The 26,921-nt window shown below is 43.2% G+C and overlaps 1 protein-coding gene across 1 annotated transcript; it reads left to right on the top strand.

Annotated features, from left to right (window-relative positions):
• The first annotated feature begins 3,642 nt into the window (after window positions 1-3,642).
• Window positions 3,643-23,467, top strand: LGI2 (leucine rich repeat LGI family member 2). The gene is made up of 8 exons (XM_021554313.3): window positions 3,643-3,824; window positions 3,912-3,983; window positions 6,902-6,973; window positions 10,149-10,220; window positions 10,781-10,852; window positions 11,909-12,078; window positions 16,766-16,930; window positions 19,439-23,467. The coding sequence occupies exons 1-8, from the start codon at window positions 3,643-3,645 to the stop codon at window positions 20,254-20,256; spliced, it is 1,623 nt and encodes a 540-aa protein (XP_021409988.3). The 3' UTR covers window positions 20,257-23,467.
• The last annotated feature ends 3,454 nt before the right edge of the window (window positions 23,468-26,921 follow it).

Raw genomic sequence — 26,921 nt, 5'->3', positions numbered from 1 at the left:
ACTCATTTTTAATTTCAGCAGTACAGGACCATCTGCTCTGTCCTGCTGGTGCTCCAGGCTCTCTCCTCAGACTCTGATAAAGCCTTTCCTTTGCAGTACCCTGGCCCTGCTACACCTGCCTCTCCTTCCACCTCATCCTCCTCCCAGTCATGAGGAACCCCCCTTGATACTTTCAAGAGCACCAGCAAGGGTGGTCTGTGCCTGGCAGCCCCTCACTGAGAGCAGCAGGGATGCTGCAGATGAGGCTGCACAGAACACCCCAGATGGGGACAGCAGGAGAAAATCCTTCTTCCTCTTACACAGGGAGATAGAGAGGTTCACCAAGTAAATTGCACTTAAATCAGTCAAATCAGAAGACACCTTGTCTGCAAAATTAATTGTGGGCAGTGCTAACAGGTAAATAGTTTTCTATTTTGAACTGTCCTGGGATTTTTAGATGTCTGCAGGAAACAGCTTAGCAAGAATGAAAGTTGAAGAACTGAGTTGTGGAATTGGGTTCCTAGCTATGTGTCTTTTAGAAAAGGTGCTTTACACACCAGTATTCCATTTGTAAACACTTTTAATCCTGTAGCAATACTTAACCCTGAAACCATGTTTCCTGACAGAAACTAAATGCCAATTGGAAAGGGTGAATGTATCAAAGATTTTCCAAAGTGGCATCCCTGGATGGTCACAGCAGTCACACTTCATGGAGAAATGTCTTGTCTGGTTCATGGGAACAGCTTTGTTGCTGTTTTGGGAATTTATTGCTTTATCTTTTTCATAGAATTATAAAATAACTCAAGTTGGAAGGAACCAATACGGATCACCACGTCCAAGTCCCTGCTTCTCATAGGATTACCTAAAACAAAACCATAGAACTAAGTGGCATCCAGATCCATATGGGTTCCTTGAACTCTGTCAAGCTTGGAGGCATGACAGCTTTCTTGGGGTGAAGTGATTGTCCAGCCTCCCAGTTAATACCTTTTCCTAATGACCAACCTGAACTTCCCGTGATGCAGCTTCCTTCCATTTCCTTGTCCTGTCACTGACACCAGAGGTCAGCATCTGCCCCTTTGCTGACACTTGCAGGAAGTCATAGCCCCACTCAGGTCACCCCTCAGCCTTCTCTTCTGCAAGCCAAACAAACCCAGCAACCACAGCCACTCCTCATTAAGTCTTGGCCTCAAGATCTTTCACCACCCTGCCTGCCCTCCTCTGGACACAGCCTCATAGCTTTATATCCTTTCTTACCTTGTGGTGCCCAACTCTGCCCCAGCACTGGAGGTGAGGCTGCCCCAGCTCAGAGCAGAGCAGGACAATCCCCTCCCTTGCCCAGCTGGCCATGTGTGCCTGATGCCCCCCAGGACACAGCTGGCCTTCCTGGCTTCAGGGCACTGCTGACTCATATCCAGCTTGTCACTGACCTGGATCCTCAGATCTGTTCCCACAGGCTGTTCTCCAGGCCTCATCCTCTGATTTGTATGTATAAGCAGGATCACCTGTCCCAGGTAAAGAATCTGTCACTTGCTCTGATCAAATTTCATATGCTTGTTGAGTGCCTGGCCCTCTAGTCTCACCCACATCTCTCTTCAGGGCTTCTTTACCCTGGAGAGAGTCCACAGCTCCTCCTAGTTTAATATCATTATCAAACTTACTTAATGTACATTCATTTCCTGTGTTCAGATAATTTCTTAAACCTTACAGAGCTGTGGCCTAAAATGGAGCCCTGTGGAACCCACAGGTATGGCTTACATTATGATGTAACCCCATTTACTGTAACACTTCAAGCCTAACCTGTCAGTCAGCTGCTCACCCAGTTTATTATGGACTTTTCTAGCTGCATGCGGGATATTTTGTCCAGATGGACACTGTGAAAGGCAGCAAAACACCTTTTGATTTCTGATAGCACTCTTGTAATTTTTATTATTCTTTTTTCTGGCACTTTCAATGACACCAGGATAAAGCACCAGTGGCCCAGCTGAAAGAGAATGACAGGAAATCCAGCAGTTTTAATGGTTCACAATAATTTCTGTGTTCTTGCCAATGAAATAAACATCCTTAGTTTATTGTGGCTGTAGAATTAAGATGCAGATGTGGTGCATAACAACTCCTGCAAAGAGATGTATTACACAAATCATTAAAATCACTGAAAAGATTAAACGAGGCAGAGAAAACTGGGACTAACACTGACCTCAAACAATTTCTCTTCTTGTTTCTGCCTAATCAGATGATAAATTAATTAAACCACTGGCTCAGGTGTTGCTCACGCTTTCTGAATTTTTGCCTGCTGCAGGGATTGGGTGGAGATGGAGACCTGGGACAAGGAAGAGGAGTCTCACTGCTGTGTCCAGCCACCCAACAGGAGGCTCTGCTGGACTGTGTGGGCAATGGGGAGCAGCAGCAAGCACAAGCAGCACAAGTGGAAATGGATGCGGGAATTTTGGAACTGGCCCAGGCAAATCAACAAGAGAGGCTTGGATACAAAGGCTAGTGAAGGTTACAAGAGTTACAAAAAGTAATTCTTTGATGTTGCAAGACAAGTAACTTGTAACACAAAGTTACAAGAATAATTCTTTTATTGATGTGAATGACGCATCTCACTCAAATCAGGGTGCAACAAATGTGGTTTTACATGCAATTTTGAAACCTTTCAAGTTTCAGATACAATATGATTCAATTAATGCATACTTAACACACACATACTACTGGAAAGCAACTGGGACAGTGTGGTGTCATCATCTATTTGCTTCTTTCATGATCTAGACATCCCTCAAGCTGGTCTTAGAACTATAGAATCATTAAGGTTAGACAAGACTTCAAAGATCATCAAGTCCAATCACCAGTACTGCCAGGTCCACCACTAAACCATGTCCTCAAGCATGGTTTAAGGACACACCTACACAATAGGTTGCCCAGAGAAGTTCTGGGTGCCCCATCCCTGGAAGTGTCTACGGTCAGGTTGGCTAGGCCTCTGAGAAGCCTAGTCTAGTGAAAGCTGTCCATGGTAGAGGTTTTGGCAATAGAAGATGTTTAAGATCTTTTCCAGCCTAGAGCATTCCATGATTCTGTGATTTCCTGAATACATCCAGGGATGGTGATTCTACCACTTCCCCAGACAGCCTCTTACAATGCCTGAAAACCCTTTCAGTGAAGAAACTTTGCCTAATACCAATCTAAACCTCCTCTGGTTTCCTCTTATCCTATCACATATTACCCGGGGGAAGAGACTACATCCATCCCACTGCAATCTCCTTTCCGTTAATTGTAAAGAGCATTAAATCCTCCCCCGACTCTCTGTTTCTCCGGGCTAAACACCCTCAGCTCCCTCAGCCGCTCCTCGTAGGACTTGTGCTCCAAACCCTTCACCAGCCTCGTTGTCCTTCTCTGGACACGCTCCAGCACCTCAGTGCTCCCCCCGATTTTCTGGGGTAGCATCACTCTGGAGCTACCAGCGGGGGCCACCCGCGCCCTCGGCCGCCCGCGGGGCTGTTGGCTCTGGTCCCGCGGGGACGCGGAGGGCGAGGCGCCCCCGCCCCGCCTCGCCTCGCCTCGCCCCGCCCGCGGGACCCCCCCTGCGCGTCCCGGCGCCGCAGCGGAGGCGGCGCCGCGCTGATGTCAGGGCGCGGGGCGGCGGGCGCGGCCGGCGGGCGCGGGGCCGGGATGGCGGCGCTGCGGCTGCTGCCCGCGCTCTGCGCCGCCGCCGCCCTGCTGGCGCTGCCGCCGCCCGCCGCCCCGCGCCGCCCGCCGCGCTGCGGGCCGCCCTGCAGCTGCTGGCGGGACTCGGCGCTCTGCGTGGGGGCGGCGGCGGCGCCGCGCAGCCTGCCCGCCGGCCTGGGCTCCCTGTGAGTGCGGGGCTGCGCGCCGGGACGGCGCCGGGTGGCGAACGGACGCGGGGCGGTCCCGCTGACGGGGGGCATCTCTTTTTCCAGGAGCCTGGTGAACGGGACCTTCTCCGAAGTCAAGGACAGGATGTTTTCCCACCTGCCCTCCCTGCAGCTGCTGTAAGTATGGCACTGGGAAGGAGCACGGTCAAGTAGCACTTCAGCCCTTCCTCCTGAGCGGAACGCCTTTAAGCATAGAGCCCCTCAGCTTCTCCTAAATAGAGTTCCCTTTCTCTTGTAGAAAGGGAGAAAACAGGAGAAGACAGCCTGCACAGTCCCCCGGTGTAGCTGCTGTTTCATAACATTTCTGCTCAGGGATGCATTTTCTGCTTAGAAACTACTTCGTAAAATGTGTATTTAGTTACTAAAGGCGGAGGAAATGTTTTATGATGCCCTACGTTTCTTTTTTTTTTCTTTTTTTTTTTTTTTTTTAACGTCAGCTTTAGTAAGTTTAGGGCTGAGTTTTGTCCCCCAGAGTTCTGTGGTGGTGGCTTTCACTGCTGCTCACTTTGTGCCCAGGAGCCTTGCACTGGCTTTGTGACATAGTGGGCACAGTGGGGTGAGCAGAGGCTGCCAGGACACACTTAAGAGGAAATCCTCTGTGTGTGAAGTGCTGCTGTTGTCTGCAGCATGACTCCGTCCTTCAATGTGCCACTTGCAGGGTGGCCCCTCAGACACTTTCTGGCCCAGCGCTCCTCTGTCCCAGGAGACAGTGCTCTAGCTCCCAGCACTTAGCAGCCATCCCTCCTTCCTGGCCCCAGGCAAGCTGCTTGGTCGTGCCCACCTTGCAGTTAGGTGTGTGCCTCCTGCTCCAGGAGCTTGAGCAACTTGCTTAATTTAGCTGTCCTGGGAGGCAGCAGGGAAGACAGAGAGACTGCAGCACACCCCCCCTGGGGAGCCTGGATGCTCACTTCTCTGGCAGTCTGCAGCCAGGCTGAGCACCAGCCTGCATCCTGTCTAGCGCAGCGCAGCCTGTCCGGAACGCCTGATACCAAGCAGGCCCTCCACACCTCCACCCCATCAGGACTGACTGGCCCCTCCAGGCAAAGACACACTGCAAAGGAAAATTCAGCAAAAAGATCCAAAACCTGCCAGAAACCCAGGCTGAGTGTTTGCCACATAACTAGATGTTAAAACGAGTCTTAGCAAGAGGTATTCTCTGAAGGTGTCTGGTAGCTGATGGTGAGGCTCCTCTCCTTGGGCACCCCATCTCCTTTGACACAAAGGCCTGTCTTCCCACTGGGAGGAACAGCACTCCATGCAAAATGCTGGGGGTAGTCGGCAAAGCAAGCGATGGAAGCCTTCACCTCCTTTAGTGTGAAACTGTCCCAAAACCAAGTTTCTGTGAGTTAGGGGTCAGCACCAAGCCCCCAGCAGAGGGCACGAGGACCTTGCCCACCAATAAATGGTGGCAAACAGTGACCTATGCCAGCTGGGAAGGAAAGGGAGAAATACATGGGTGAGAAGCTGTGGGTGGAAAATTAGAGCTGGGGGGAATCTGACTTGGTTTGGACGGTGGTACTAGGAAGAGGGAGGAAGAGCAGATAAAGATTGTCCCTTTTCTTTAGCTGCAGTAGATTTTCTGTAGATGTTGGGGTGTGTAGGGTGGTGGGGCAGAGGTGGGTTGTTGAGGAAGGCAGAAGTTGCTCATGTCACTTTACGTGGTAAGTCAGATGTGGGAGCAAGAGGTGGTCACCACCACCACCACCTTGGACACTCACAAATTCTGTTTAGTGTAATTTGTAACTTTTTCCTTAAAGCATGAGAAAAAATAACAATTAAATAACAAAGAGCTACATGCATAATTGAGCAAATGAGCACCTCAGGACAATGTCTTCTGTGGCAGTAATCATGGTAAAATAGTAATGCAAGGATTTATTTTTGATGGTGGTCTTCATCTTTGTCAGATTTCTTTGGGATAATTTAAGGAGCATTTGTCTAGTATTAGCATAATATCCAGGGATCACAGGGAAAGTTTGCATTTCATATTCATTAGTCTTCTAAATTAATTTTAGTAAAATGCCTAAAACCATACAAAAGGAAGACTAATCAGTTGCTCTAATAAAGCAATTAGCGCAGACATATTCATTTATTGGGGAAATTCCGATATTTTCCAAAAATTATTTCTTTTGAGTAGCGTTAATATTTTAGACCAAATTAGAAATGTTGCTGTTTTCTTGAAAGGAGATTGCCCTCTCTGCCTTTGAACGAACATCAACGTTTGGAGATTGTCCAGTGTTGTGCTTTAATACAGCAAGGAATGAAGTTTGCTGGCAAAGCCTCCATAACCTCCTTCACCCTGGCTGTCTTGTGCTGGCTCAGGTGACAGCCTCTCTGGTGCGGCTCTGACATGCAGCTCCATGTCCCTGAAGTTCACACAGCAGCAGGGCAAGGCAGTGCCTGGAGGAGGCAGCACTGCGGCTCTTCCTCGCCGCCTGTGGACACAGAGCTTTGTTATAAAGACAGCAGGATTCTCTGTCTCGGTAGTTTGGATATGTCTGTGTTTCCAGCAGGCAAACTGGCTGCTGTCCTCCCATGCTGCAGGCTGTACCCTGTCTGCAGGTCAGGCTTGGAGCATCCCCTGGCAGTGTGGAATGAGTGAGCATTGGCCCACTGTGAGTGCATAAATGAGAGCTGGTGCTTGGGAGCTTAGGATTGGTGCTCAGGTGGACTCTTAAAAGTTGTCAGTGGGGCTGGAGGGGTGGTGAGTGGATGGGGCCACACTCAGCAGACCTGCCATCTAATGATGGCTTGTTCTGCTCAGTGGACCATTGAGTTGAGGACCAGGTTATATTTAGCCAAGGTCAATGGCACATTTTCCCTGGGGAGTAGTGGACATTAACTACCATCCTGTAATGCCTTTACTTTTTTTTTTTTTTCAATAGACCATTCCACAGTATTTTATGTGTGCTGCATTGGTGGGGTGATATGAGCTCAAGTCGGTAAGATTAGTTTGGTCATGGGCCATAAACACAACAGGCATAATCCAGTGTGTCAAGTTTTAATGTGCTTTCCTAATGCCTGTTCTCCATTTTCAGCTTGCTGAACTCCAACTCCTTCACTGTTATACGAGATGATGCCTTTGCTGGTCTCTTCCATCTAGAATACCTGTAAGTTTGGTATTTTATGTCCTTTATAAATAAAGATGTTTTGATAAGTTGCCAAGACTCTCCTGCTGCAGAATCTTGGTTTTTACTGTTATTCCCAAGAGCAGGGGAGCTGAAGGATTTATGTTCCACTTCTGTGCACATATTCTTTATGGTGGCTGACGATTTTTCAGATGTTACAGTGCATTTTTAAAAGATGCCTTGAACACAAGGTATCTCTGTGCAATTACAGCACACCAAAAAGGCATTGCTTAGCAGGAGCTTGCCTGGGCTTTCCAGAACAGTGGAACCCCTGTTAAGGTAACTTGAATCTCAGGCAAGATGTGGAGCAGCCCGTTCTGACCTATGGGCAGCCTGAGCAGGAATTGAGGAATATTGGTGTACTGCCCTGAACAATGCTGATTCTGCTTCTCTTCTCCCAGCTTTTGTCTCCTACTTTGCCTTTTTTCCGATACCCTATTTAATGTCCATATAATTTATCTTTATCTAATTAATTATAAATACATAAAAATACAAACATACATTTCATATAATATAAATTATTGTAATTATTTATATTATTATTTAAAATTATTTAACTCTCCTTTTGTTTATATCATTCACTTAGTTGATTTTTACATTCCTTTCTTTTTCTGGTCCTTATTTTTTTTATTTTTAGTTCAACCTTTTTTTTTAAAAAAAAAAAGTATTAGCCCTGGTACAAGGCTTCCTCCCTTCACACTCCAAAGGATGGCATTTCTCTGTGTTTCTCAGTATAAGCTGATGTGTTTGAAACTATGAATATCACCCGAAAAAAATCCTCATTCCACCCACCTTTCCAAGCTGAAATGTAGCTGTGGAAAACATTTGTCCTTTTTACAGAAAGACCAATGATCATAAAACTGACTCTTGCTAAAATCTTGAAGGCAAATAGATATTATGATGGGGTATATTCAGGGTTAATAGTCTGGTACGTGTGGAGTAGCCAACAATGGAATTTGCAGCTAATGGTAAATGGTATATGCTAAAATCCATGATTCAGCTACATCTGTATTTTTCAGAGATAGCAAGTTATCTAAGCATTCTCTTTTCCTTGTGTCTACAGGGAAAAAATTATTTGCAGTAGTTTGTAAAAAGGAAGAAAAACATTTTATGTTGTACCATTAGCAGCCTGCTTTCATGTGCTGATGGGCTTGTGCCAGCAGCAGAGCATACACCGTGGTAGTTGTACTGGTCACTGAAACCAGATTCCTGTCTGAGTGAAACACCCTGCCCTTCCCAGCTGGTCAAAGAGCAAATCTCTGTCCCTGACCACCAGAGAGCAGGATGACGACCAGTAAAGCCTTACCGTTTCAAATTTTTTAGCAGCTGAACAAGTGGTCTCAGTTAATGGTTGTGGTTGCCTTTTCTGCTAATTCCGTAGAGCTTTTTCTCTTCCCAGCAAATCCCCTCTCCACCTTTTAGGAGCTGGCTGTGAGTGGCCTTTCTCTGTGATTTGTTTCTTTGGCCATGCAGCCAGTAAAACCAGTGGAGCTTCCATAACTCATGTCTGTTAGTTACCGGGGATCAGACTTTGTAGACAAGAAGGAAACTTCACTGACAAACAGGAATGACAAGTGTCTGTGTGTACAAAGCCAAAGTCTCTGGCCGAAGAGCAGCTGGGGAGCACCCACAGCTGATGCCTATAGGCAGATAATACATCTCCAGCTGTGTCCTGCTGCACTTGAAGCACTTATAATGGCATTCAGTGCACCCTTAAATTGACTCTACACTGGCTTGTGTGCCGAGTCTGGGTAAGACACGTCTGATAAAGATGGGAGCTTTGCTGGTGAGCAGACTGGAATTCCCAGAGTAGCACCTCTTGGAGGCCAGGCTTGGTAAGTCAAGAATCTGGCAAATTCCTGAGTCCCAGCTTGTAGCAGTGGAGCCTTGTTTATTTGCATGGAGCTGGTGCTCTGTAGGGATGCCAGCAGCCAGTGTCAGGAGGCAGGTCGGCTCTCTGCCCTTGTGGATTGAATTTGTGGCTCTGCACAGCCCTGAAAGGGCTGACCTGCCTCCGACATCTCCCACACAGACACAGCACTTCCTCATCTGCCCCCTTTGCCTGCAGTCAGGGTCCCGGGCACTTCAGGAAGGACATTTCCTACACCTAAACTGCAGAACCAAGAGCACTTGTCATATCCTGCATTCCCATTATCACTTTCTTGAGAAGATGCCTTGTATCATAGCATTTTGCTTCTAACTTTTCTGGAGGGCAAACAGAGCTGCCAAGGAATAAGGGAGGCACTTTTATCTCATGAGCCTTTCATAAAGTCAGCATACAGTTGTCTTCATCCAGGTATAGCTGTAGCATGCAATATCTTGATGGCCACCTGGCTACAATCACTTTGCAGGGATCATGGTGTATTTAGGGATGTGTCCTCAAGTGTTCAGGGGTCAAGATGCTCAAATATCAGCTCTTTCTTTAAATGCTGACGTTCAGTCAGGAGGAGCAGCCTGCTGCTGGAATCAATACGTGCCTGTCATTATTCCCCCAGTGCACGGGGCCGTGGCTTGTGTGCAGCGGGCACCCTGCAGAGGAGATGTCCCAGCTGGACAGAGCTGAGCTGTGGCAGCCGGACCTGAACCAAGGCAGTGGTCTTGCCCTCAGTGCAGATGTCAATCGTGCAGTTGAAGTCAGGGCTGTGTGGGCACGGAGGTGGCACTGTGTGTGTGTGCAGCTCCAGGAGCTCCCCATCAGAGCAGGTCTGCAGCCTGGGCAGCCCTGGCACCTCTCTGCTGCCTGCTGGTTTGAAAATGCTGATTTGTGAGAGGGGAAGGTAGGACTTTAGCTTCTAAAGTCTGACTCAGGAGGCTCGCCTATGCAGGTCTCTTGCCTCACACAACACATCCTGAGAGGATTACTAAGAGAGGAATAATTCTTTTTTGCCTTGTTCACTTTGTTCCATTTCTACTGGACATTTGTGTCATGTGCCATCCCTTGTGATGACAGGTACTTGCATTGTTCCTTGCAGCCTGCCCAAGGAAAGGGGAAAAGGGAACATGAGCACGAAGTCTCAGCTCCACTGAGACTTCCCCCCTTTAAGTCTGAAGAAGCTGCTCAAAAATATGCTGCATCTGGCAACCATAGCTTAAACCATGGTGATGCTAATAATAATGTTACTTAAAGTATTTTAAAATACTTTCTTTTTTGGCCTAGATTTATTGAAGGAAACAAAATTGAAACCATTTCAAGAAATGCATTTCGTGGCCTTCGTGACCTGACTCACCTGTAAGTTATTTAACACTTGATAGAGTAATTTCTACTTGAACAAAACTCTCCTGGAAGACCACTGGTTTTCCTGCCACACAGAAACTTCTCTTCCCTCTGTGTCAGCTTCCTCCTGCTGTCAACAACATGCCTTCCATAAATTAAGAACCAGCCTTAGAGCAATTCTTGGCTGGGCAGCACTGCCACATGTTGGGCTGCCTATGTGCAGGCACAGCTGGGTCTGGGATGCCCCTGGCACCCCCAGTGCCGTGCTGGTACCACCACCACACTGCCTACTCATGATTAACATTCCTGCTTCTTTCTAGTGTGCTCAGTGATTGCTCTGTGGGTTACATTTGCACATGGGCAAAAAAAAAAAAAAGCTTTAAATATTTTACTTTCATCTGAACTTCAAGCAATTTCCATTCTTGAATGAGAATAATTAATGCCTGTTCCTGGTAACTTCTAACAGTGCCAGTGGCTGGACAGTACCGGATAATTAAGCTGTAAGTGAGCTCAGACTTGGTAAGAATTGCAAGGTAAGAGAAAGCAATAATACTAAGCTCGACTTTCTTTTCTAGTTCGTTGGCAAATAACCATCTCAAAGCTTTGCCAAGGGATGTCTTCAGCGATTTAGATTCTTTAATTGAACTGTAAGTAATGAGAATCTTTCTGCTGCTTCTGTCACTCTTGCTCTCAGTTTTAAGTTCTGGGTGTGTAGTGCTGTATCTGGTATCTACACAGAAAAAAAAAGTGTGTTTTTTTATTCTAGCTGTTTTTCATTATGTAATTGTTTGCTTGATAGACTCTTCTAAAGCAACTGCTATTTCTTAAATCACTGTTGCTTCTCATGATGCTGTACATAGCTTATGTGGTTGTACTTCTTTCTGATGTCTCATGTAAATTGTGTTTTAGAGAAAGGAAGACAATGAATTTTAAAACTACAGTTTCTCTGAACATGTTTCCCTATTATTGTTGCATATTCCCTGAGATTATTTTAGTACAAGGGATTAGTTAAAAAAAAATAAAAAAAAAAAACACCAACAACTTCTTTTCCTTGTTTCTGTGCAGTTGTAGCACATTGCTGACATTCTGTCAGTATTTCCTTGTGTAACTAGGATTCCCCTATTTTTGGCCTGGCTCTTCCAAACAAGCAAAGTAAAATCATAAGCCACCAAAATTGCTAAAGAATCAAATTGAACATACATTAGCAGGAAGAAGTTAAATTGACTCTACATCAACAGCAACTCAAAGAACACAAGTCTTACATCTGTATTTTACATCTGCAAGGCTGCTCTGTCAACCAGTGGTACTGGAACAGTTTAGTGAAGGAATGGGAATTATCTGTGTCAATGGTAAATGGTGCAAAGGAGGCCTGCACCAGACAACCTGAATGTCAGGATGTATTACATTACAGTCCTCATCCTATTAAAGCTTACCAAAAAGTAACTTTACACATGAATCATAGTGCTCCATTACTGTGATTATATATCACCATAGAATGCAACAGTTTTCCAAAAACTCAGTGAAAGAGAACTCATGATAAAGGAGTCCAGATAAAACTTAAGAAACTTCCCTGTTTTCAATTCAGAACAATTCAAGGATACTCAGATATTTTGAAATTCAGCATGTCAAGGTGATGACAGTTCTATAGTACTCATATTGCTATCAACCTTTTCAAATATGTTTATTTCTGTGTGTTTTTTTAGAGATTTAAGGGGAAATAAATTTGAGTGTGACTGCAAAGCCAAGTGGTTGTTTTTGTGGTTAAAGATGACAAATTCCACTGTTTCTGATGTCCTGTGTATTGGTCCAGCAGAATATCAGGATAAGAAGTTAAATGATGTGACAAGTTTTGATTATGAATGCACCACTACAGGTATTCAGAATGTATATTTCTAAGCACACTACAAATGGTTAAATATCAGAAGTTTAGATTATACCCTTTTGCTTCTATGAGCATGACGTGGGGGGAGGAAAGGGTTACATACAAAGCACTTCCAAGTACTAGAACAAGTGCAAAATGAGAAAAATTACATTTAGAAGCCAAAGTATGTGCTGAGTTTTTACTTGGATTAAGTGATAATGGGAGAAGAGCTCTGCCTATTCATATTCCAAAAGACTTGATTATGACTCAATTTGTGGCTTAATTTTCATCACAGAATGCTTTCTATTATCTGGAATAAAGCCATATAGTTATGGCAGATGAGCTTCCCAAAATCTCTGTATTTCACAGGAAGCAATGAAAATAAGTTAAAAAATGTGGTGATAGCTGTTATCTTTATTTTATAAATAATGATTTATTAGCATCAAAGATGGTTGCAGTAGTGCCAGAAGTTCTTCATGGAGCTCCATTAAGTTGAAAAGTCCAATAATATTCTGACTACTATTTTGCCTATGATCTTGATCTTTTATTTTTTAAGGTAATGTAAAGCATGCTGAAGGGAGTGAAGGGAAATTTGCATGTGGTTATGCTTATATTTTATGCCCAAACTGCTGCAGTTACCTATCTTTAAGTGTAGTCACATCATATAACTGAAAATATCAGCTGTGGGTATTGTTTTTCATCTTTTTTGAATAGGATGTCAGCGCTCTGCCTTTTTTCTAGACAGTATATCAAAGGTGTGCAAGTTCTCATCTGTCATCAAGTCAGTCATTATTATTAAAAGACAAGAGAAAAGGTGATTACTAGTAATGTAAAATGAAATTTCAGGAAAAGGTATGAAAGGTGCTTTGATGGCAATATGTGAAAGGAAAAGAGAATGAACTCAGAATTCAAAATTATGTCAGAAAAGCAGCAGAGGTAAAGTGCAATAACCTGCTGCATAAAAGGATGTCAAACACAGGAGAGCAATGAAGTTTAGAACAGCACCAAAGTTACATTCCTAAGCCTGCTGAATCACCAAGACACAGCAATGCAAAGTAAATGCAGGCTTTATTTCATTGCAATCTGGTTTAAGCAATTGTGTAGCATGAACAGTGCACAAAGCTTTACCTGGTCCTCAAACCTATCCGACCTACCAGGCCTCTGTCACTTCTTTGTACCTAGACACTGTAAAGTTGCTCCAGGCAAAATTAACCCTTAACATGGTCCCTTTGTCTGCTGTAAGTGAAATTACACAAAGCATAAATTAATTTCAAATGCTGCAGAGTTTTTGGGAACTGAAGGTGTTCCATGAGGCAAGGATTTCCCAGCTGAATATTTGCTCAAATGCTCTCAGAGAAGCTCCCACAGCACAGCATGTAGCTGTCAGACTCTGTTCTGTATGACCTTGGTGATCTGTGGTGTCAGGCCCCTGCTGTTTTCTCCTTCTCTGCTATTGCCTCCCCCAGATCCAAAGGGAGTGTAAATATGCCCATATTCCTTCCTTGAGGATTGATTAGTTACAGGCTTAGAAATACATAATGTAGGTGTATTCTCCTTTCCCAGTCAGTGGTGGGAAGGGCTCTGCAAACCTCCTTCATTCATATTAGTCTTTAGTATAGTATTTCCCCCCTTTGCCAGCTGGGATCAGACTTTGTATCATTTCTGGTCTCCAGTGCTCTGTGTCGAGCGTGACTGGATGCAGGATGTAGTAACAAAGCAGCTTGCTTGGTAAAATGTGTCTTGTTGGACCAGTCAGCTCATTGCATCGACTGGACTGCTACAATGGTAACAGGAGACATGGAAAGAGGTGCTGCCAAATTTAAAATAAAAAGGCAAAGAACAAAATGGTTCTATTGCTTCTTCACAGAGAAAGTGATTGACAGTATTGGTGACCTGCATTTTAACTCTTTTTGTGATAGCATCTGTCTTTTCCATTTCTCAGTGCTTGTATCATTTCACTTCATTTCTTGTCTTCCTCAACAGTGTGTGAGGGGGCTGTCCTGTGGCTGTGAGCACCAGAGGGGAACATGTAACTCACTTTCAGGAGACTGGAAAACAGGCCTCGGGCTCCCACAGCCACTGGAAACAAGCTATGTGCATGCCTGGGATGTGCTTTGCCCAGATCTGCAGGCAGGGATCATCTCACTGAGCTTTGGAAGCTTGTTTTCTCCTTTCTTTACCTAGCTGAGATTGTCTTCTGGAGGTGGTCTTCTCTTTCCCTGCTGTCTGGAAGGGAGGTAGTTTGCATATTAATAGGTACTGCTCCATTCTTGCTCTGTGCTGGAGATGTTCTGTGGTGGGAGAAGGGAAAGGATGGTTAACACTCCCTGCTGGCACACCCAGGTCCCTAGTAGCCTCACCTGGAGCAGAAGTATCCACTGCAGGGAAGAAGGGATGTGAGGAGAGTGGGACTGAATCACAGGATACAGTTTTGGAGCAGCTGCCCAAACAGACCATCACTTACATTTCCTTAGTGTCCTCCAATGTTCCCTTTGCTCTCCTGCTCTCCTGTGCTGGCATCAGTGCTGGGATGAGCCCAAGCAAGGGCTGCCAGAAGGAAAATCATCCCATTAAAATTGTTGGGCCCCTCACCTGTGACACCATGATGCCAGTTCAACCACAGAGGAGAGGGAGCAGAGGTGGAATAAGTGACTGGAGGACAGAGGGACATGCCCACTCCCAGCCAGCAGAAAACAGCATGAAAACCACGTGTATTGAGACAGGGAGAGCAAAACTGTGTATTGGGTGGGAGGGAGAGAAGGACAGCTCATGCAGCCAGCAGCACAGGGGGAAAGTGTGGGAGTGTCCTCTGCCCTCTCCCATCCAGGGGATGCAGCTTAAAAAAGAAAGGTATTGGGAAAGGGCTCCTCCCCCAGTCCTGTATTTAATGTATTAGCCCTTTCCAGCATTACAGCAAGATATGTAGAACTAAATCAAGCCCCAAAGGCCTACATTTTTGCAAGCCTGATGTGGCAGTAACTTTCACTGTGTAGCCCTCTTCTATAGTAGAGTCTGGTATTCCCAGCTGGTGCTAAACCCAACATTTATTGCTTTTTACTGATTACAAATAATTTCTCTACCCATTTTCACATACAGACTGGTTTGTTTCAATTCACAGATTACCCCAAAGTGTTTCACAACTGTTCAGATTTCAAGAGATATCTTTTCAGGATTAGTTTTCTGAGGTTTTTTTTTCCCTCAAGATTTAAAAAAAAATTTTTTATTTTGTGTGACTGTATCTGCTCTTGCTCTATCCTTTTATAACTGGTCAGTTGCTTTTACTTTTTGCATAGTTCAGTGTCAGCTTTCCCCAGCACTTTTACTTTCCCACTGAGAATGAAGATAAGTTTCTTGTTTGCCTACCAGCATTTATGAACCAAGCCCAAGCTCTATTTATAATAGTCCCTCAAAGAATGAAGACTGTCATTTCTTTCACAGCTGTGGAATCTGCTCTGTTTGTTTAATGGTAGTCATCTATCTTTATTCTCCACAAGTGTAACTCCTCAAGGGCAAGGCTTTCAAGCATGCAGAAACAGAGGGTTCTTCATTCAGAAGCAATTATTTCATAATGCACCAAAATAAAGGACTTGAGTGAGGACTTAATTACTATTTCACCAAAATCCCTGGATGCTCAGGCCCTTCCAACACAGGAGTGCATGGTGAAAGCATGTAGCAAATGGAGCTTAAAAAAGAGCAGTGCGTGGTTCTGCACAGAAATGCCATCACAGGAGAGATGCCTTTCCTTTTCTATGTATGCATATCCATACCTTACTTCAATGCAAATCTCCAACCACATTTTAGATCTGAGTGCTTTGTCAGCTCTGCTACACCATTTTTATTTTCTTGATAATAGAGATCTTGCACAGCTGTCTGGTCAAATGTCAGATTCAGACCCAAGTCTCCCCACTTTGCCCCAGACTGGCTCTGTAGTGACTGCTGACATACCCCAGGGTGAATTTTCAATTTAAGCCTACAAAGGCACTTAATTTTTGAGAAAAAAAAAAGGTCTTTAATTCTGGAGTTACACTCCTAATCCTTACAGGTTGCTCCAATTTCTAAGTCTCATTGTCTAGTATAAGTTTCCCATTGGATAGTAATTTTCAGGTTGGTTGTATTTTATGCCTAAACTACATTATAATGCCCCATAAAACATTATGTTAACTGAGTTTTTGATTACACCATTTTGTCTATGGTCTAGGCAAAATGGGGTTATCCCCAGGCAAACTTCAGATATCATTTCACTTTCTGCCTGGTTTAGCATAACACAAATTGCTGGTGATTAAATTTGCATGACTTAAGAAGTTATTGGACTTCAGCTGGTAGTTGCTGTCTCTCAGCTTGAATGTGATTCTAGCAAGGCCATTTCACTTGACAGGAAAGCAACTTCCAGCCATGGGGAAAGAGACTTCTCTATTTCATTTATAGTAGCCAGCCTGGCTGGAAAATCTGAATTATTTCATTGTTTACATATTTGATCTTCTTGCAAATACATTTTCAGAGGACAGTTCATGATACCTAAAGCAAGAGACACTTTCCCTGTTGGTGCGTGCCTAGCATGACTACTGATACTTCCATGATAGTGTTATACAAAATCCAGAGTATTTCACTCATTTTTCAGTGTACATCATTCTAATCATGACCACTTACTCTGTGTTTCCAGCAAAGATGCATCCTAACTGTCATAAATGTATGTTTCTAGATTTTGTTGTCCACCAGATTTTGCCCTACCAGTCTGTTTCAGTGGATACGTTCAACTCAAAGAATGATGTGTTTGTAGCTATTGCACAGCCCAGCATGGAGAACTGCATGGTGCTGGAGTGGGATCACATTGAAATGAATTTCAGGAGTTACGACAATATCACAGGTATATGAACACGGGGATTCCAGTCACCAATGAACTGGATAAGATTTGTAGATGGGATCAACTATTGGGTTTTGTCCTAAATCTCCGCTGAATTTGGCTGATTGGAGTAAGTGATGTTTGGACATGAGTGACTCCATGCACATTTAATCTTACCATGGCACACAAACTAGGCTTTTTTTGTCCAATCTTGTACATTTTTCTGAAGCCACAAATACTTGCCATGAGTGTCACACCATGGCCCACCTCAGCATTCACTGCCTCAGTCACACAGCAAGCTAAAGCAGAAGTTGAAGGAGCACTTGACCTTGGCAAAATGCCTGCAAAACAAAATATAAAAAGAATCTATTGCATGTAGGAGGAAACAGGACTGCAGGATGCTTGTAGGGTGAGCTGACCAGGAAGACAGCTGAAAATTAGGCTGTAATTTTTACATGAAGAGATGTGCTGTAAAGCTTCAGCATTTACTTTCAATTTACAAATATGCTCAGTTAACATCTTGGCCAGATTACTGATCAAACAGAAAGCCTGTGTGGATGCCAGGTGATGTTCTAATGCTGATTTTCTAACAACCATTCTGTCCCTAACCAATATTTGTGGTGCTCAGTCACACCATGACAGCAGAGACAGTCTTCAAAGCTGTTATCTGCTGCCTGATTTCCCAGATACTCCAAGCCAGAGGTTTTGAATACTCAGGAGCTAAATTATCAAAGGAGCATCTTTCCCTCCTGTCCTTGTTGGGTGTGATCGATTATATTTTACCTTATATATTGGGAGACATAGAGTAAGTATGCTGTGTCCTCCTCTGGTGTGGAATACTACAAAGGCAGCAAGCACTTACCTCCTTAAATCAGCTGTGTGTGTCTCTAACAAAATCTTACAAGAAGCTACCCCTCTGCCAGGAAATTTAAGAAATGAAAAATGTTGCTTTTTTAGGCTTCATTGTATTTTGGTAGATTAGGGTAAAATATATACCAGGGATGTAAACTGAGAAGTCAACAGCCCAGAGAGAGCTAGCTGAGCCCTAGAAAAACCCTGGAAATGAAAATGAGAGTTTGACTCATTTGCAAAGATAGCAAACACTAGAAACACACTTCTAGGTGTATTTCACCTTCCTCTGAATGATTTGATCCGGAGATATTTCTGCAAGGGAATGTGTCCTAGCTCCACACCCAGAGTTTGCTCCTGGAAGGTCTGAGCTTGAGCTCTGGACCTGAAATGTACATGAACCTGAGATTTTTGCCAGGGAACACAGGCACATAAAGAGCCTCCTGCAGAGCCTGAAGAGTGTTTTGTAGAGCTCTGGAGCCAGCTCCACAGAGATTTCACTACTTACCATATGCTTGGCATTTGGATATCTAAATTTAGCTCTTTTTACAACATGGGGTTATGGAGCTGAGCTAGCTGTCAAGGTTGCCTTTACAGTGAACATGAAGAGAAAAGCATTGCTGTCCTCTGCAGAAGGAGACAGGTGAAAGCTCTTCTAGAGTTTGTATTTTGACTAAGTTAGATCAGAAGGAGCCTGGATGATGAGCTCGAGCATTCATGCTTGTGCTGCAGATACTTTGCTGTACTTGAGGTGAAGGTACTCCCAGCTCTCCTACACTGCGAGGGTGGCAGATCATCCCAGGCCAGCTCTGAAAGCCACAGGTAGGGGACAAGCAGAGGAGCCAGGGTAAATCTCCTGTAGTGACTGACCAAGGATGAGTTGGGGAACTTGTTCAGCTATAGTTCTACTTAAACCGTGTGCTTCACAGAGGAATTCCTCTGTGTATTCCTCTCTGCTTCCAACAACACCTATTGTAATAGTCTCGCCATTACTTTTTTCATGTGGTTATTGTTTAGTGTAGCTTGACATTCTCAAGACAGACCATAACCTGATCTGATCTACCTGGCAACTGCAATATTCCTAAATATTTCTAGTTTAACAAAATCTCAATACTACCTAACGCAAACTACAGAGTAAGATTTATTTTTTCATCCTGCTTTCAGGTGATATATGCACAAGATACATCAATATTTCTATGTACAGTAGCAAAAAGCTGACTCTAAACCTTCTGAAGCAAGAAAAATAAACTATATTTCATTCTTCCAGTTCAGATGGAAAGATAGACATTACAAGAATAAGAGAATTTCAAATATCTGATGAATGGCAAGATAAAAACTCTTGTCATTTTTCAATAATAAAATTTAGCTTAAAAATTGTTTCGGATACTAGGACCATGTGTTTGAACAAACAGAGAAATAAAAAGTATTTTGCATAAAAAGGAATCAGCATTTTATGGTGCATCATACTTGCATACATTGCAGGGCAGGACAAGTCATCTCTCCAGTTACTGGGAAGCAAAAAGCTTGAAAAGATGTTTTGATGGCATGTAGCAGAAGACAAAATTATGAGATGATGCAGGTTTAAAAAAAGGGGAGGGGTGATTTACTAATGTCTGTAATGTAAAGCATGGTTTGAGCTGTGCTAATATATGTGTTGTTTTGTTTTCTTTCTTTGGGCAATAGGTCAGTCTATAGTGGGATGTAAAGCCGTTCTTGTTGGTGACCAAGTCTTTGTGGTGGTGGCACAGCTCTTTGGTGGCTCACACATTTACAAGTTTGATGAAAGCTGGACAAAGTTTGTCAAATTCCAGGATATTGAAGTATCTCGCATTTCCAAGCCAAATGATATAGAGCTTTTTGAGATAGACAGTGAAATGTTTTTTGTCATAGCAGATAGCTCTAAAGCAGGTTTGTCAACAGTGTATAAGTGGAACAACAAAGGATTTTATTCATATCAGTCTCTTCACGAGTGGTTCAGGGACACTGATGCTGAGTTTCTCGATATAGACGGGAAATCATATTTAATCCTCTCTAGCCGTTCCCAGGTGCCCATTATACTCCAGTGGAACAAAGCCTCCAAAAAGTTTGTCCCACACAGTGAAATCCCCAACATGGAAGATGTCTTGGCTGTGAAGAGTTTCAGGATGCAAGATGACCTTTACATCACACTCACGAGATTCATTGGTGACTCCAGAGTTATGAAATGGAATAGCAAACAGTTTGTGGAGATACAGGCTCTTCCATCCCGAGGAGCCATGACACTGCAGCCTTTCTCCTTCAAGAACAATTATTACCTAGCCTTGGGAAGTGACTATACCTTCTCCCAGATTTACCAGTGGGATGGTGAAAAGAAGATATTCAGATTATTTAAAGAAATCTACGTGCAAGCACCACGGTCTTTCACAGCTGTATCAACAGATCGAAGAGATTTTTTCTTTGCCTCTAGTTTTAAAGGAAACACTCAGATATTTGAACATATCATCATTGACTTGAGTTTATGAAAAGCTGCTAGAGTGAAATCTGTGTAGAATGATATTTATACACAAACAAAACAAAAAGAGACCTTTCAAAAAACAGGGTGCACCTATGGAGGATGATGACATTTTCTGAACTTTTCAAACTTGCATATTAATCAGGGACTGCATTTACTTGGTTACTGCATGACATGTCCATTTTATCCTTTTTCAAAGACACTTCACAATCTGCAGTCATTCAAAGAGGAGTTCAGTGCATTAGAATTAATGTTGACATCTAAGAGAATGATCTAAATTCAATCCAGAAAACTCCCTTGAGTTGAACATCTCAAAAAGAAAATGAAGATTGAGCCATACAAAGCATAAAAATTATCTTGACTCCTAAAGTAACATTTTAGTAGTGTAAGTTTTAATATTAGAGCCAGTTCTTCATGGTTGCTGATGAATTGTAAAAGCAAATAGGAATATTCCAGAATACACTGAGTTCTCTCTTCAAAATCTTTCTTTCTGGTTCACAGTAAATCCAAGACATCTTTATAATTCACTCCAGACTGAAGGGAGAGTCAAAACCTATTGCCATTTTTCTACCCTTATTCACTTTTTTCAGCAATAAATTGTGCATAACAAGTAGCCCAGCCCACAGTAAATGGATAGCTAGGAAGCTGTGTCTCTTCAGGACTGTGAGGTCTTAACAAGTTAATACAGACAGAAATTACCAGAGGTCTGCATGATGCCATGAACAAATCAACTACAAGTCGCACACACCCTCTGTTTTAATAGGTATTCCAAAAATGCATTCCATTTTGCCCTAATTCATATTTTTCCTGATGATTTCTAGTAGATTCTGGATGTTTAACATGTTCTTATGTTGTGAACTCTCATTCCAGAAGACAGGGCTTAAGCTTTGCCTGAACATATATCAACATTGATGCACTTCATATTGTAGCTCCTCTGTACTCAGTGAGGTGATTTATTGTCTAGCATTTCCCCCCACAGCACAGCTCATTAGCAATAAATTCAGGTTTGGGACATCCAAGTTGTATTTTGGAAATCCTCCTTCTGGCTAAAGTCTAACTGTGACTTCAGTATCACCAAGTCATCTGAAACCAAGCTGTTGCAGCTGTTTCAGACCAGAGCTAATCCTGCCTCCAAGAAGGATTTCCACTGGGTGAGTCCAGGCTGTTGCCAGGTTGCCAATCCATTGAAAATTAAAGAGGAGTATGTGGACACACTGTGCTTCATTGGTGTTTTGGGTTGTTACAGACCAAGCCATTCAGTGATCCTGATGACTCAGGGCAATCCTAGCACACCGAGCCTCTCTCAAGACAACAGCAAGGGACTGTTTTCCAGGAAAGGGTCTTTGGCCCCCTTACCCAACAAAATTGTGCATCAGAGCTCTTGTTTGTTCACTTACACAAGGTATTTCTTTAAGTTTCCATAACACTTAGTTTACTAGGTTGTTTTATCATGTCTTGCTGTGGCACTGCTGCCTTGGATAATAGGGAGGTTTTGCATAAAGCAGGAGGAGCAAAGGAAACTGTACTTTATTCCATCATACTTAGGCATGCATATCTCACCATCCTTTTGCAGAGTGAGTTTGACATTTTTCCCCTGGACATGTGAAACATGGCCTATGATCACAGAGATGTTCTCATAGGCTTCCCAATATCCAGGGTGTGAAGTCTGCTGCAGAAGAGGATTATGTATAAGAACTCCCATGAGGAGTCATAACCTACAGTGACCTGGCATGTCACAGGCTTCCCCAGCTTTTGCCTCTCTGCTATGAAATGAAGTTATTACTGGCCTGTCAGAGAAATAACTCACTCTGATTTTCAATTATGTGTTAGGGTTTTTTTTTTGTTCAGCCTGGTTTTGTTTTTAACTACACTGGCAACCTGGCCCATCCCACCCTCTGAGTGCTGCCCTCCAAATCCCAATGCAGTGTCAGTCCCAGTGTTCCATCATGACCAGCAGATGCAAACCAACACTCTGCAATAGGGTTTAGCAATGCCTCTCCTAGGATTAAGCTAACAAATCTGACAAAACAATGATATTCTTGTCTGCCAGTGAATGCAACTTCTTACTCTGTTACCAGTTTAGTTTTTAAAGTGAGTATGGCTGAGTATTTTTATTTAGCCTGTGTTGTGGGAAAGCATTTTGTATTGCTTTTCTGTCAAGCATGCAAGTTTCACTAGAGTTAGATATCCTGATGAGGGTGGCATTTCTCAGTGCACCAGCACTTTCTTTTAGGGCTCAACTGTGAGTTCTAGTCACTCAGGAAGGGGCATCAGTCAGAGTGAAAAGCTAGTTTAGAGAAATAGGATCCTTGAAGGGAAGCAAGAGGATGCTGGAAAAAGGCTTGTGTATTGAAAAATACTTGAAACAGCACAGGAGATTGTGCTATTTCAAGAGCCAAGGGGATGTTGAGACGTGGCTATCAAGTTGGATTAAATTAAAACAGTATCTGCAGAGACAGGCTTAATAAAGAGGATAAAGTGATCCACAGAAGTCTAGCTCATTCACATGGGACCAGAAGAAGAGAGTGAGGGAAATTAATTCTGCAGGCAGGCTGCCGCTTCTGTTGAGTAGCTGTGTTGGCTGGTCAGAAAACCCAGCTCAGCATCCCTCCCAGCCTCAGGAAGAGCCTGGAGCCAGACACTGGCCTGCCTGTTCTGCTGAGTTCATGAAAAGGAGGTCAAAGCAGCTAAGAGAGAGGACAAAAAGCACCAGTTGAATTAAGAAAATGTTATGGTACTTTCCACAGGATTAAAAAAAGCAAGACCTCAAAAAGAGCCTTGTTCTGCTCTTCCTGCTCCCAAGAAAAAGCTGCAGGATACAGGCATAAAAACAGACATTGCTAATAATTGAAAATCCCTTCTGCCTTTCCAAATGCAACCATGGGTTTGTCTTCATTGCCTATATTCTGTACTAGAAATTGTTTTGAATAATAAATAAAATATGCATATCCATAATTCATTGAAATGTTACACCATTGGGACAGTGAAAAAGGATAACAGAACATGCCACTGATAATTTTTAATGTATTATAAAATACATAAATCTATGTAAAGATCACTAGTTTATATAAGCATTGATTTAATATGCACTAGCTACAGCAGGAGCATTTTAAAGTTGTATATACATTGAGCTTTTTTTAGTAAAGAGGAGCTGATGCAATCTATGCTACTGACATGTGTATGTACTCTTTCAATATATGAATAAAATGTAGTCAATGTGACTAATAGTGGTGTGTGACATGTTGAAATATCCACTGTCAGAGGAATGGTCAGGGTATGCAAATGGGTCCCTTATGATCAGGTTTGGCTTTTGACAAGGTGGAGAAAGCCATGCTCAGATTAGTTAAATTTTTCTTCTGTGCTTGAGATAGTTCGGATTTCCAAGGTTTTGCTGTTCCCTGATTTTCCCCTTCACTCTTTCCTTACACCCCATCTAGTGTTAGCAAGTAAGTAACGCAGCTATTGCTGCGAGTTTCGTTCATGAGCTGTTCTTACCACAAAGTAAAGAGATATTGATTTTAAAAATAATTTTAAAAAAATACTTAGGAGATTTAAGTGGATTTCTTACATGCTGAGTAAATAGGAACCAAGCCCTAAAATTACTTCCAAGACTTTCAGATCTTTGCACTGAGCAAAACAAAATCTTAAGATTTGTTAAATTTTACTGAATCATTGACATTTACTCTGAAATAAAAAAAAAAAAGTAAATCCATCAGCCATGAATACACCTTATTTAAAGAAATCCTGCAGTGTTGTCTGTTGATCTTGCTAGTCACTAAGACGGGGTAATTCTTTTGTTTCCTCTTAGTTCTTCAGAAATAGCACAACTCTGTGTAACTAATTATAGGCTTGTGTAATCAAAGACATGTCTGACATACCATAATGGGATGCAATTGCTGGGATCATTGCTTTCCTTTTGGGTATTCCACCTTTTTATGAGTCAGCAGCCCTTGTGGTGTGGTTCACTGAAATCCATCATAGCTCAAACATCAGTTGCAAATCAGCACTGTTTCCCTATCTACTTTCCCCTGCTTTCTTTGCCCTTGCTAGGTGAACGTATTTTTTCCACCTATTACCATATTGGTCAAATATTCCTTGGAAAGTATCTATTACTCCTTGAAAGTCATGGCACGATACCAAGAGAAAAGCATTCCTAAAGAACAATGCAGGATGGTCACTCCTCTGCAAATTTCTAGGGGAAGACAGAGCAGGATGTTTTTGAAAGGTCAAGCTAAAGGCAGATGTGCAAGAACAGCTGTAAGAGTCCCATTCATCCCCTCGGTCCCGCTCTCTCTTGGCCCACAGAGATGAGCTGCTACCACTACTCTTGGCAACACTGCTCACAGCCAGGAATTACTGAGATTTCTTTTTCACTCCCTGTCTCAGTAGCAATGGAGCTGAGCTGTTAACACTGGTTGGGTTTCTTTTTTTACTTCCTAGCAAGCCAGGCACTTGACAAATCTTGCATTCCCCATATAGTCAGCCTCCTTTATGAGAAACTGCAGGCTTGATTATCTAATGGACTTTAAAACTGACCTTCAGAATTGACAAAACCAGCTGGCCACATGATGATAGATCCCCCACAAAATAAGAGACTGATACTGTGAAAGCAGTTCAAATAGCAACCACAAAAACCTAATCTATCCCACAGTACATTACCCCATAAGCCATTGCTATTCTTGCCCCAGAATTGTGTGATGAGGAGTCCAATGTGCCCATCATTAGCAGGGACATCTTCAACTACATCAAATTGCTCAAAGCCCTGTCCAACCTGACCTTGAATGCTTCCAAGACTGGGGCATCCATCACTGGGGCAGCAGCTCTCTGACCACAGAGAGCAAGCACAGAATTTCCCAGGCATTTTCCTGGGGAAGGCTGTGCGAAGATCAGAGAAAAGAATGAGAATTCTTATCTCCACTTGCTGCATCAGTTGTTGTGTACATGTGGAATGTGTTATAGAGATTTGTTTACCAAAGTGTGATTTCTTAATTGGATACTGGATGGTGTCCAATTGGATTGATTGACCAATTAGTGCAAAGCTGTATGAGACTGGCTGCAAGGGTGACTGAGTTTCTTAATAAGTAGAGTATAATATAGTATAGGATGATATAATAAAGCAATTGATCACCCTTCTGCAATCATGGGGTCAATGCTAATTATTACTCAGCTGGGGGCCTGTGGCAACACATCACATCTCTGGGCAACCTGTTCCAGTGTTACACCACCCTTATCTTAAAAAATTTTTTCTACCTACTCTGAATTTATGCTTTTAGTTTAAGACCATTACCCCTTGCCCTGTTGCTACAGGCCCTACCAAAAACTTCCCCATCACTTTTATAGGCTTCCTTTAAGTACTGAAAGGACACAATGAGCCTTCCCCAGAACCTTCTCCAGGCTGAGCAACACCAATTCTCTCATTGTCTCCATAGGAGACATGCTCCAGCCCTCTGACCATTTTTGTAGCCCTCCTTTGGATTTGCTCCCATAGGTCAATGTCCTTCCCGTGCTGGGAACCACACAGCTGTAGGGTCTCACTGGAGCAGAGTGGAGGTGGAGAATCACCTCGCTCAGCCTGCTGGCCACATTACTTTGGTGCAGCCCAGGATGTAGTTTGCTTTCTAGGCTTCAAGCACACACTATTGGCTTGCGTCCAGCTTTTCAACCTCCAATGACCCCAAGTCGTTCTCTGTTGGGCTGGTCTCAATCCCTTTATCCCTCAGCCTGTATTGATTCTGGGGGTTGCCTTGACCCAGGTACAGCACCTTGCACTTGGTGGTGAACATCATGGGATTTTCTTTAGCCTGCATCTTGAGCTCATCCAGGTCCCTCTGCATAGCATCCTGTCCTTCGGTTGTGTCAACAGCACCACTCAGCTTGGTGTTGTTGGCAAATTTGCAGAGGGTGCATTCAATTGCTTTGCCTATGTCATTAATGAAGATATTAAACTGTACTTGTCCCAATATAGACTCCTGAGGGACACCACTTTTCACTGATCTCCATCCAGACATTGACCCATTGTCCACAATCCTCTGGATGTGATCACACAACCAATTCCTCATCCACCAAACAGTCTACTCATGAAATCCATTTCCCTCCAATTTAGAGAGAAGGATGTAGTGGGGAACTATATCAAAGTCTTTACAGAAGTCCAGATAGAGGGCATCTGTAGTTCTTCCTTTGTCCATTGACACAGTCACTCCATCAGAGAAGGCCGCTAGGTTGGTCTTGGAAAGATTGGATGAGAAATTTCTATAGGCATCTCCTTATTCCAGTTTTGCCCTGTCAGTGAAGTAGACTAGGTAGAATTTGGTGGAAAACAAGGAAAGCAGGTGCCAGAAGTTTAATATAAGTAATATTGAAGTATAGATTAGAAAACTAGACATTGTGAGGCTGTAGACAAATGTTTAGTTACCTTGAGGGAAACAAATCATATTTTCTAAGCATAGAGATAAATCAATGTGAGATATGGGAATTTGAGAGAATAAAAGATGTCGTCTTTCTAAATAAAGGAAAGGATAGGAGTGATAGCATATGAAGTGTGAGTTTGCTTAATTGCCATGTAGAGAGAGTTATAAATGCCTTTCCAAGGTCACTCAGAGAATGCAATCCACATCATTTTCCTTTCAAGAGTCACCCTAGTTTATGCTTAATTAAACTATGCAAGCTCTGCACACT

This window comes from Lonchura striata, chromosome 4, assembly GCF_046129695.1.
Source record: "Lonchura striata isolate bLonStr1 chromosome 4, bLonStr1.mat, whole genome shotgun sequence".
In the NCBI taxonomy this organism is placed as follows: Eukaryota; Metazoa; Chordata; class Aves; order Passeriformes; family Estrildidae; genus Lonchura; species Lonchura striata.
This window is presented reverse-complemented; position numbering and strand designations above follow the sequence as displayed.